Consider the following 12,737-nt stretch of genomic DNA (forward strand, 5'->3'; position numbering starts at 1 on the left):
ACCCCACCTGCCCCTAACTTTACCCTTAAACTGACCCACACCACCACACCTGACCCTAACTCTACCCTTAAACTGACCCACACCACCTCACCTGACCCTAACTTTAACCTTAAACTGACCCACACCACCACACCTGACCCTAACTTTAACCTTAAACTGACCCACACCACCACACCTGACCCTAACTTTAACCTTAAACTGACCCACACCACCACACCTGTCCCTAACTTTAACCTTAAACTGACCCACACCACCACACCTGTCCCTAACTTTAACCTTAAACTGACTCACACCACCACACCTGACCCTAACTTTAACCTTAAACTGACCCACACCACCACACCTGTCCCTAACTTTAACCTTAAACTGACCCACACCACCACACCTGTCCCTAACTCTACCCTTAAACTGACCCACACCACCACACCTGACCCTAACTTTAACCTTAAACTGACCCACACCACCACACCTGACCCTAACTCTACCCTTAAACTGACCCACACCACCACACCTGACCCTAACTCTACCCTTAAACTGACCCACACCACCACACCTGACCCTAACTTTAACCTTAAACTGACCCACACCACCACACCTGACCCTATCTCTACCCTTAAACTGACCCACACCACCACACCTGACCCTAACTCTACCCGTTTCCCACCTCAATATCAGCAAAGGTGTTTAGCAATTTAATTTGAAGACAGTAAGTACATTGCACTTATTTTTTGATGTAAGTACATAGTACTTAAGGCCACCTAATATAAAGTGGGGCTGTTTGTTCTCTTGATTGTATATCCCATTCACCTGTTCCCCATAAATTAGTTATTTTGTTCCTCTGTGTATTTAAAGCCCTATTCAGACGGTAATTGTTTCTCATGTGGACATCGGTAGAAATAAATTTGCATGCCATCTCAGGCCCTGTCCACAAGAAAAATTGCAGCTCTTTCGACGGGGTTTGGCTTTTCGTCCACATGCAAATGTCCGCTTGAGGGCGCCTATTCAAAACAAAGGCCTTGTTTGATGAGGCCAAGTTTGAGCTCATAATCTTGGGATATGTGTTCTCAACTTCACAGCCGGTGGAAAAGAATCCGGATAGGACTCATGTTCATGAATGTGATTATTAACATTACTGTAGTGTGAAGCAGAGCAGGACAGAGTGTTGAGGAGCTGAGCAAGGCCGCTGGAGCAATTGATGAGCAACACACGCCTCGCGAGCAACAGGACTTTTATTATGATGGGACACTGTTGCGGGCGCCATTTCCGGTCAAGAGATTGAGGTCACGCAGTTCTGTTTGTCATATTAGATACATTTAAGAGTGTTTAAAATGATGTTTCTCTGTGCAATCACTCAGAGCGGAAAACCGAGCTTTAATAGGTGTAAAGACTATTAAAGAATTTGGTAGAATCTGTGAAAACTACACAACATTAATGTTCATTTTCATGCACATTCAAACATTTACAGAGTATTAGCGCTTTTAGGCAACACCCCCTTTAAGAATATAATTTGATAAGACCTTAAAATGGAATGATGTTACAAAGTCTCAAGAGTCCCTAAAATGTGTATGTGAAGTTTTAGTTCAAAATACCACACAGATAATGTGTGGTATATCAACATGATATTGTATTATGTTGAAAATGGCCATTTTTGTGTTTTCATGCATCTTTCTTTAAATGCAAATGAGGTGCTGCTCATCACCCACTTTCCAGAAGAGGGCAGAGACTGTACAGCTCGTGCCTCGGATACTCTTCCAAAAATTAAAACATTGGCTGGATGTCAGACGACGCAGTGTTAAACTAAATTCTCTTTCATGTCTTATTGCATTTAAACGGTCAGATACAGGTTATGTCAAAAACCCAAAGTTCACAAACACAGTCAGTTATGTCTGTGAATGTAAACAGCAAATAAAGAAATCACATGTGTATATAAGATCTGTGTATTTAAGTGAAAGCAGCATAATATACAGAACATAATGCTAAATATATTGTTAACATGAAACAAGCAACAAAGGAAAAACAGAAAATACTTACTTGCTGCCGTTATCTCACTCAAGGCGGGGTCTATGCTAATAGGCCTGAGTCTGTCAGCCTTCATGGGCGGGGCCTGTGCAATCTGACGTTGTATTGCATGGAAACTGCAAACGCTTGTGTGGTATTGCTTTAGTATACTATTTCATGATGTTTAATGTCATTTCCTGGTTCATTGCAATCTTTGATTTTATCTTTCAGGACATGATTCTTGCAACATTTTTCAGATACATTATGTCCACATCCTCTGCGTTATTTGCTGTTTCTCAGTCATATGGACTGCCCTTTTCATCTTTCTCAATAAATACTCTTGTTATATGTTTGCATTTTATATTTCAGGCAGTTGACACCTTTCATACCATCTCTGTCTCGAGACCCTGATATGACCATGGACTGGGTTTTCTGCATCTGTTTCTACCTGTTTTGCGGTAAGATCAAACAGTGCAATAGTATTTCGATTTTGATATTCATCAAAGTTTTACAAATTTTCATAAAAAATGCACAGTATACAATAGCACCTATTGTGGAAATGTTTATAATCCAAATATATAATGTGTCGTTAAAATCCTAATGATTTTGTGTTTATATATTCAGCATGATTGTTTTGGTTTATGCACCTATTCATTTATTTTACTGTGTTTCTGTCAAAATAATCAGGGTTAAATGTAATTTTGATGGCATTTATTTGTTAAAAATGAGGTAAAATACTGCTGCAAATTGGGTGATGGAGCAGGGTGAGGGAGCTCATCATTAATCATGAAGATATAGGTTTGCAAACATAAGATGGTCACATGATGGGCTAAATCATGGGCTAATTTTCATTTTTGGGTGAACTAACCCTTTAAAGCTTCAAGCAGCGATGGAAGGGCGGTGTTTCGGTGGCTGTAGGAAAAGCATGGTGGGCAATATGCATTTATCTCAAGTACATTTTTTATTAGTGCATAGCAGTGTTAAACATGTCACTTCCTGTTGCCAGTGGGTGGTGCTATGAATGTAACTAAATATTGTCATGTAGATGTGTTCAGGGCAGGACTGTTATCAAACATGTGAAGTCTGGGGCAGATTGGACATTGTATGCCTGACTTACAATAGCTTCCTGTCTCATGGCAATACATCAGTCTTTGTCATGGACTCGCCCTTTAGGAAAACTCAAGATCTTACTCAAAATCTTGCAATTTAAAATCACTAAAGCCTCAAGATTAGACTGACCAAATATGATGTTGTTCTGGTTAAATCTGTAGGAGGAGTTAAAGGAAGTGTATGTAAGATCGTGGCCAAAACCGGTACTGCAATCACTTTCAAATGACTGTAGAGCGGTGTATCCCCCCTCCCCCTCCCTCTGACTCGAGGTGTCCAGATCGGCTGCAGGATCAGCAGGAACATTTGTAGCTGCAGCTGTGGTAACTAGAACAGATCTGTCAAACCGTATGCTGAAACACTACTGACTTCATGATTGGTCGATAGGTGGAGGGCGGAGCTTCAGGCCAAAACACAACATGTCAACATCAGTTGAGGGCTGCAACAACAACTTTTAAATGACAATATCCTGGCTGGACTACTGTTGTCAGAGATATAAGTATTTGAAATTAACATGATTTCTTAATGTCTAGTGACATCAGATTCATTTTATGATTAATTGAAATACATTTCTTACATACAGCTCCTTTAATTACAGTGTAAAACATGACATTTTCTCTGCAAAATTGTTGCTGCTTTTGCCGTTTCTAGATGTTGTACTTTAACAATCTCCTCCCAGAGATTGTATTAGATTAACTTCATGTTTGGTTAGTCTAATCTAAAGACCTTTGTGATGTTAAATTGCAAAGATCTTGAGTTTTCGCTGAAGGGTTTATGTGTGACTGCCTCAACAAATTCAATGTTTCGCCATTAGGCAGGAAATTGATGTAACTCAGGCATATAATGTCATATCCGCCCCAAACGTCACGTTTTATTAGAGTTCTGGCCTGAAGACATCTACATGCGTACCTGTGGAGTACCTGCGGACTCCACAGACTATAGATACTTTTAAGCGTGGTCTTAAAACCCACCTTTTTAGCAGAGCTTTTAATTGACTTGCTACTTCTTTATTTTATTTTATTTTATTTTTCAGTTTTATTTATTTTTTATTTTTTTTATTATTTTTTTTTATTTTTTTTTATTCTGTAGCACTTTGAGATTTTGTTTAATATAAAGTGCATTATAAATAAATGTATTATTACATAACAATATTCAGTTACAGTCATACCACCACCTGCGGGCTATAGAAAATTCAAAGTATCTCACTTCCTGTTGGGTTTTCAGATTTTGCTTTCAGTGACTTTTTTTTGTTATTGCGCCATTAAATGTCATACTTGTATGTGAAACGTAGCGTGAATGGCACTTAATTGAAAATTTGTAGGTGTTGCTGAAAACGAATGTCAGACATACGTTAATGTTGACCAATTCTGATACATGTGCAAAGTTTCATGAATTTTGAAGCATGTGCAATTAGTTTATTCAATGCACTGGTGCATCTTCTCCATTAACTTTCATTCAGACTCTCTCTCCTTTGTTCATCATTCCAAGTTGGTAGCACTGCATTGTGTTTTTAGAACAGCCAAATGCTTATCAATATACATACTTCACAGTTGGAAAGTCATGATTAAGTATCTGAAAATGGCAATTTCTGCCTCTAAAAAGTAGAAGCTATGCATCGGTTCAGCAACTTCCTTATCTGAGTTACCAGCCTTCCTCTTTGTCTCTTTCATTCTGTCTTCTTTTTCTTTTTGTTTCCCCAATAAAAAATGAATCAAACAACATGTTGTCTTTATAAAATCACTAGGACAGGATAATTAATTGCACCTAAAATAATTTATTTATTATAAAAAAATATAATATTTATCCAAAGTAGACACATTTAGCTTTGATGACATCTTGGCACACTCATGGCATACTCAAGGGATTTACAGAAACTCACAGGTTTAGCTGTATACGTATAAATTTTGGTCCCTAGCTATCAGCGTTTCGTCCACACGGATCCGGCGTTTTAGAAGCATGCATCTGATATTTTTCGAAACCGGGTCCCAAAGCGGGTAAATCTGAAAACGCTCATCTCCCGTCTTCGTGTGTACAGCGAATCCGTATATTTTCTGAAACAGTGATGTCATCACACTACGTCCAGCACGGTGAATGAGGTAAGGGATACAACTACGGGCACTGGGCATGCGCACATCAATATCGCGTCATTTAATTACCGTATCTGCATACCTGTAAGGGTGTGTTTTGGGTTGGGGTAGGTGTAGGCATTAATAAAACACATCTGTTAAGTAGCAAATGTATTTATTGTTATTTTATTGTGAGATTTTGCCTCACCTCCGACTAGGGTGACCACCTGCTAATAAGCCCAAGGGGGGACAAAGAGTATGTTTCGGGGGGACAATGTGGGACACTGCCTGGCGTATGCTCATGAATTGGCCAACCAATGTGTATTTTTAACATAATATTTTAAATATTCAATGAACTGACAGATTATGATTCCACTTCCACTTCCGATTTACTTTAGCTAGCCTATTTTACTGTATTTATTTTTCATTACAATTTATTCACTTTAAATAAATTATAATATAAAATTATAGGATTGACAGTAATCGTAGTTGCTCAACACCACAGGAACAGTAAAAAAAAAAAAAAAAAGTTAAGTTAAACTAAAAGTAAAGTTAACTCCAGAGGTTCATGGAATGAGAAGGGGAGGAAGGATGGGGAACTTCCGTGTTAGTAAAGTCTGCACTGCAAAAAAAAAAAAAAAGCATTCTTACTTAGTATTTTTGTCTTGTTTCAAGTCTAAATATCTAAAAATTCTTGCATTAAGAAACATTTACTAGACATGTAAAAAATTATTGTCTTGTTTTGGGGAAAAAATTACTCAAAATTAAGCAAAATAATCTGCCAATGGGGTAAAAAAAATAATCTTGTTTTCTGTTTGAATTAAGATTATTTTTCTTACCCCATTGGCAGATTATTTGTCTTATTTTAAGCAAAAACTGTCTTAGTTTTGAATTATTTGTTCCCAAAACAAGACAATCATTTTTTACATGTCTAGTAAATGTTTCTTAATGCAAGAATTTTTAGATATTTAGACTTGAAACAAGACAAAACTACTAAGTAAGAAAAGCATTTTTTGCAGTGTCATTTGACATCATATTTTACTCTCCATGTCCGATTAAGAAAGACGTTTTGCAAAGGTGACAAAAAGCTCTCTCGGTATCCACCTCAACAGCTTTCAGTCACAAATATTAATTTTTCGAGTCTTTCTCGTACCCATTCCTTCTCCTTTTAATTGATGATTGCCGTGCCTCATTTTTCGAATAGGAAAGTGCGCATCTAAAAAGTTCCAATTGTGTCTGGTATGCACGTCCGTGTGCTGTCATGACAACAACGAAAAAGTTGACAACAGCAGTGTGTGGCAACAGTAGCGTGCTGAACTGTCAAGTAATGTTGGTTTGGCTGCCTGAGGCAAGAAGATATAGAGCGACCAACTTTTTTTTGAGCAAGCATTAATTATGCGTGACACAGTCTCAATTTGCGGGACGCATGAATTTGGCTTCAAACGCTGTGCACGCACGCGCTACGCGGGACGGCTGGTCACCCTACCTCCGACCACTGCTTTACCCCTTCTAGCCACAACTCTTCTTCTCCGTTTTTAGTGTATTTCTGTGGCAGAATTACAGCGCCTCACACTGGCCTGGCATGCAAACTACATCGTGTTTAGTCCGTTTTTGTAATCTCGTGTAGACGCAGATATTTCTTGAAACGAGGAAAAAAAAATATCGGATTGGGAAAGCGCTTGCTTCGTGTGGACAGGGCCTTAGTATGAAGGCACACTTAATCAGCCTGGCTACTAGGGGTGTTGAAATTATTTGTTTCTACAAAGACAATCGGACGATTCTGTAGAGCATAATCAATTACAGCCTACTTTCTTTCTTTTTGTTTTTGTTTGTATGTTTAAAGCTTTTTGTTTAATATATATATATATATGTGTTTTAATAATTTTATTGTCTTAAAGGGATGGTTGATTATGATTTCACTTTTTAACTTTAGTTATTGTGTACCCTCTAAAAAAATACTGGGTTAAAAACCACCCAGATTGGGTTGAAAATGGACAAATCCAGCAATTGGGTTGTTTTAACCCAGAGATTGGGTTAAATGTTTGCCCAACCTGCTGAATAGTTTTATTTAACTCAACTATTGTTTAAAAATGACTGTATTGCTTGCTTAAAATGAACCCAAAGTATGTTGAAAATGAACATTTATTAATATAAGTTTAATAGGTTTAATAATTAATTATGAAACAATACACATTTATTAATAAATGTTCACCTTTTGATTTTTATTGTTGCCTCTTATGTGTCTGATTTTTAATTAGATTTTTAAATCTTTTTTTGGGTTAATTTTAAGACAGCCATATAGTAATTTTTAAACATTAGTTGGATGAAATAAAACATTTAACAACCATTGGGGTTCAATCAACCCAATCACTGAGTTTGTCCATTTTCAACCCAACTTGGGTTGTTTTTAACCTAACACTTTTTAGAGTGTAATGTTTCTGTTTGAGCATTAAAAACATCTGCAAAATTACAATGCTCAAAGTTCAAAGCCAAGGAAGATAGTTTCTTTTAAATTAATCACTTTTTAAAGACTAAAACAAATGGCTGGTTAGGAGTAACAACGAGTTTCTTCACTAACCCTAAAATTTACATAAACCTGCCCTCAGAAACAACAATCAATGTTGAGAAGAGGAAGAGGTGTTGTAGTGGAGCACATTTGGGAGTCGATCAAGCTATCAAATCTGTCTTTCACCTTTAATTTAATACAGGACAAACACAAATGCAATAGCAAATTAAGTTTGCTATCGCATAGAAATGTCATAAAAGCAAGATGACAGCATGAGTTATAACCGTAATTAAACTAAACTAAACCTGTTCTCTCTTCATGCAGCAGATATTCTCTGGCTCTGTGCATCTTACATCAGTTCCCACACCAGCGATTTATAGATTATCATGACAGAAATGGCTAATCAATGACTTGAATATCCTCCACATCAGCTACATTCATCAACTATCCATTCAGAAATGTCCTGTCTCATTCTACATGTTGTCATCTATCTATCCATCCGTCCATCTGTCCGTCTGCCCGTCTGCCCGACCGTCTGTCCATCTCAAATGTTTTAATACTCCAATATTTCTTATCATACATTATTTAGCATTTTCAGTAAATGTTCTTTCATTTAAAAATCTTTAGATATTACTAAGAAATGAGACAAGAAGAGTAACAGTTTTTTTTTTTTGCAGTGTAAGATGCTTTTTATTTTATTTTTACATCTCATGTTTTCTGAATAATTATGTTTTTGTTTTTCAAGACATTTACAGAAGTTGACTGGCCCTAAAAAACACATAAATGTATGTACGTGTTGGTTTTAATTTGCATCATTTAGTATTTCCATCAGTGCTGTTGTTCAACGTCGACCCTGTGACCTGGAAATACTTCACAAGAAATAATGATGTTGGCTTTGGCTACAGAGTCATACAGAAAGATACATCTAGGTGAGAGAAATCATTTGGGAGGTTTGGTTATTAAATTGATTTAAATCAACCCAATACAATTTTAACATTAAATATATTTAAAACCTAACAAGTTTTTCATTACTTTTTCATAGTTTGCTTGTGAGTGATCCTTTAGTACAATACAGCAGCAACTCACGAGGAATAGTTTATAGCTGTGTCATTTCAGATGAATCTTGCCTTCCGGTGAAAATTAATGGTATTTTGACTAATCATATTTCATATTTTATACATAATAAGTCTGTTTTGACATGTAAATTCTAACAGTTTTTATTTATGCAATGTAAGTGCCTTCTGAAGCTGTTAACATGTCTCTTGGACTTTCTATGACTAAGGATACACAATCTTCTAATTCATTAGTAAGTTATGTTCATCCTGACACGAAAAAACAACAACACATATATACTATATAGATGCTTTATGCTAATGTTTGGCTGAATATTATAATTAATGTGATAAAAAATAATTAAAAGGATTTATATTTAATGTAATAATTCACAATCCCTTGTTATTAGCAATAAACTGAACTGCAGCAAGTCTTTAGCTCTACAAAGACTTATATTACTTATAATTGGCAACCCATGATATAAATAAAAGGCACAATCGCAAATTGATAAAGTCACTGCTCTCGTTGCTATAGAAACAGTCATTGTTAAGATTCGCAGTGTGAAAAATAAGCGTTTTTAAATGCTACTTGAGCATAGAAACCAAATTTAAGAGAGTTTAATTGGTGATTTTAAATATTAGAGTTATTTGTAAGCTTGGTGAACAGCTTTGATGAATTTGATGTTTTCCCATTCAGAGAGATAGAAGCTGTACTTGCATGATTGAAATAGCTGCTCGAGAGGCGTTTCAAAGATGGCCGCTCAGTAAAACGACCTGCCTTAAAGGGACTTTGACACCAACCAGCAACTTACTGCTCGTGCTTGCACTCATGCACATGTAATGTATGAGAGATTGAAAGTGATTCGATATCCCGATATACACATGGGGAATCCCAATGCTGTCCACACTGCTGAGAGTGACGTTTAGATGAAAATATAAATAACACACAACAAAAATGACAGCTGTGAAAGCAGCAGTTAAGAAAGCATCTGATCATAGCGATGTGGAAATCTGTGGAGAAACTCTGCGATTCACCAGCTTCATGTCGACAGATGAGGTTATTAAATTTACACTGTTATGGTAGTTTTATAATAAAGTATATTTGAGACTATAGACTATACAGACCTGGCTATGTGAGACTATAGTTTGAATAAAATGTACCACTACGTTGATTAATCACTTTTCTGTGCACAAAGCATTGACATCACCACACAAAATGGCTTTTTCAACATTTTCCTAAACATTGTATAAAAAGAGTAAAAGAGAGGCCCAGAAGCACATAAACACGTTTGATTTTCCTGGCAAAAACGACCAGCATCCTTCACATAAATATCAGTCTACATGCTTTCATGGACAATAGAAAATCAGGGAAGGTGAGGTTTTTAAAGTTTTGTTAGCTGTTCACACATTGCCAATAAAAAGGGGTTAATACATGAAAATTCTTACAAGTAATGCTGATATTTTATATATTTCTCCTTGCCAAACAGGGGAACTGACTTAAATAAGTATTACAGTATTTGATGTGCTTATCGATAAAATGAAAAACTCTCACTCTCCCTCAGGTTTGTGGTCCAACCATTCCTAAGGACTGCAAAACAATTACTACCCTCAGTGGTATGTGCTTTAACATCAGTGAAAACAATGTAGTGAGTGCACCTATACCAAGTGCTTTGAGAAGTAAGTCAAATTAAGAATGACTCAAATAGTTCCTGTCTTTTCTATTGCTTTTCTGATAATATATTTATATGCTTGTTTTCCTTAACTCCTCATTCACAGGCTGCCCTCTAGAAATAGATATTGCTTTTCTGATGGATGGCTCTGAGAGTGTAGAAGACCCAGATTTTATTAAAATGAAAACGTTTGTTATAACAATAATCCAGAGTTTTTCCGAGAGTAATTCTCAGGTATGATTATATGTTTGTAGATTCCAGAAGGATTTTATCTTTAGATACTCTTAAAGTGTGGTTCAGATTGCAGCCTGCCACTAATTTAGACAGGAACAGGACTGACATGCACAGATTTTCATGAGTGAATGTTTTCTTATCTTCTAGTTTGCTGTCGCACAGTTCTCCACTGATTGTGAAATTCACTCCAAGTTTGAAACAGTCAAAGACATTAATTCTTGGAGGACAAGAATAGAAGAGATAAAACATCAAAAAGGATTTACCTACACTGCAGAGGCTATAAATAAACTTATGTATGTCACCTCTAATGTTATCAAAATCTTTGTATTTCTTAGTGCCTCTTCAAATTGTATTAGTGCAAAATTAATTTCCCAATCTGACATTGTTATTTTCTGTGTTAAAATAAAAGCACATTAACGGGATGTTTGGGTGGTTTGGAGAGAAAAGCATATGATTGCTTTGAAATGGCAACACCTGAAATTAAGTGCATGAACAACTGTTTCACTGCTGTAGACTGAAAAACATTTTGGACCAGAAATTGCTTGTAAATTTCACAATAAATTACAAAGACACAGCAAATAATACATTGAATTAAATATGAAATGTTGAAATATAATAGTAAACCTGATTTGTCATTTTCAAATACTTTTCTTGTTTCCAATGTACAGGGATGAGCTCTTTATAACTGAAGGAGGGATGAGGCAATCAGCAATTAAAATCTTAATTGTTATCACTGATGGTAGATCAAATGATGGACCTAATCTCAGAGGTGCTGTTGAAAAGGCAGAAAAAAAGAATATAATCCGATTTGCTGTTGGGGTAAGTTACATACATACATACAAACAAACATACATACATAAAAAAAGGATGCAAAAGCACACAAAAAGTATTAATAATGTAGCCCCTTTAGGTCAGGTATTTTCAATGAATCTGTTGAGTACAAACAACTTTCAAACAAGGGTCCACCTAACATCAACCAGGAACGATTCATTAGATAGTATTTATTTCATGTTAGATCATTTATAGCTCAGTTCCATTTAATAATATTAACAGACACAACTTTTAAATATAGCTGCAAGCAGCAATTCCGGGGCCAAGCGCAAAGAAGAAAATAAGACATGCCAACATGGCTGGGAGTGACCAGCTGCAACAATGACATTTTGGCATCATGCCTCAGCTTCGTCATTGTGGTAAACAAAAACAATTTCATCTATTGATGTGAAATCCATGACTTTTTGTCGGGATGGCCTGAATATGATATGATTCAATTTTGGTGAAAATCAGGCAAACGGTGTAGGAGGATTTGAAAAAGTAGGTTTTTAACTAATAACAAGATGGAGGAGAGGGAGTTCTACTAAATATGGTAAAATTGATATCTATGTTCTCATAGATGTTTCATTATAATAGGCTAATTTATTTAAAAGTTATTAGCCTTTTTGTACATTTTGATATACATTTTGAACACAAAGTGGCGCTGCCCTCAAAGTACCTTCAGGGCATGGTGCAGAAGACACACAACAAGTTTCGTAACGATATGCTAATGCTTTGTCAAATACAGCATATTTAGACAAAATTTTAAAGTTATTAAAATAAACACGAGTGCAAATTTAGAGAGGTGGTGGCACTAGAGGGATTGAGTTAGAGACTCAAAATTTGCTATAGTGACAGTTGGGAATAACCTCTATCTGTGTGCCAGATTTCATGGTTCTATGGGCTGCCATAGACTCAAGAGTGGAAGAAGGAAGAATAATAATAAGAACTGGAACCTTCGGTGCTTGGCCCCTAATTATAATAATGTATTAGTGAATATTGAAATCAACATCAATCAAGGTCAATAAATAAAAGTTTTTAAACATTAACTAATTTACAGTTGGGTTGCAATTAACAAATAAACAAGGAGTACAGGATCTAAATACAGAAGTTTAACTTACATTAAAACCAAGAATATATTTGTTACATCACACCCCTTAATGAAAGGTGCATCCCCGGGAGTGGGGGCTTAGCTGTGGGACGCAGAGCAGGGACATGGGACAGAAGATGGTGGGAGGAGCCAGGGTAGAATCCCCAGCAGAAGGGCCAGGACGCAAGCCGATGATGGAGTTGA

The 12,737-nt window shown here is 36.3% G+C and overlaps 1 protein-coding gene across 1 annotated transcript in view; it reads left to right on the forward strand.

Moving 5' to 3' along the window:
* Positions 1-2,368: 2,368 nt before the first annotated feature.
* LOC137055920 (integrin alpha-X-like) overlaps positions 2,369-12,737 on the forward strand; it is a 33,115-nt gene continuing 22,746 nt past the window's right edge. The window contains exons 1-8 of the mRNA XM_067429837.1: positions 2,369-2,456; positions 8,498-8,606; positions 8,720-8,823; positions 8,913-8,983; positions 10,292-10,406; positions 10,506-10,633; positions 10,781-10,926; positions 11,302-11,452. Of these exons, the coding sequence (XP_067285938.1) occupies positions 2,411-2,456; positions 8,498-8,606; positions 8,720-8,823; positions 8,913-8,983; positions 10,292-10,406; positions 10,506-10,633; positions 10,781-10,926; positions 11,302-11,452 (870 nt within the window). The 5' untranslated portion in view covers positions 2,369-2,410. The remainder of the gene's footprint in view (positions 2,457-8,497; positions 8,607-8,719; positions 8,824-8,912; positions 8,984-10,291; positions 10,407-10,505; positions 10,634-10,780; positions 10,927-11,301; positions 11,453-12,737) is intronic.

Source organism: Pseudorasbora parva, chromosome 21 (assembly GCF_024679245.1).
Source record: "Pseudorasbora parva isolate DD20220531a chromosome 21, ASM2467924v1, whole genome shotgun sequence".
Taxonomy (NCBI): Eukaryota; Metazoa; Chordata; class Actinopteri; order Cypriniformes; family Gobionidae; genus Pseudorasbora; species Pseudorasbora parva.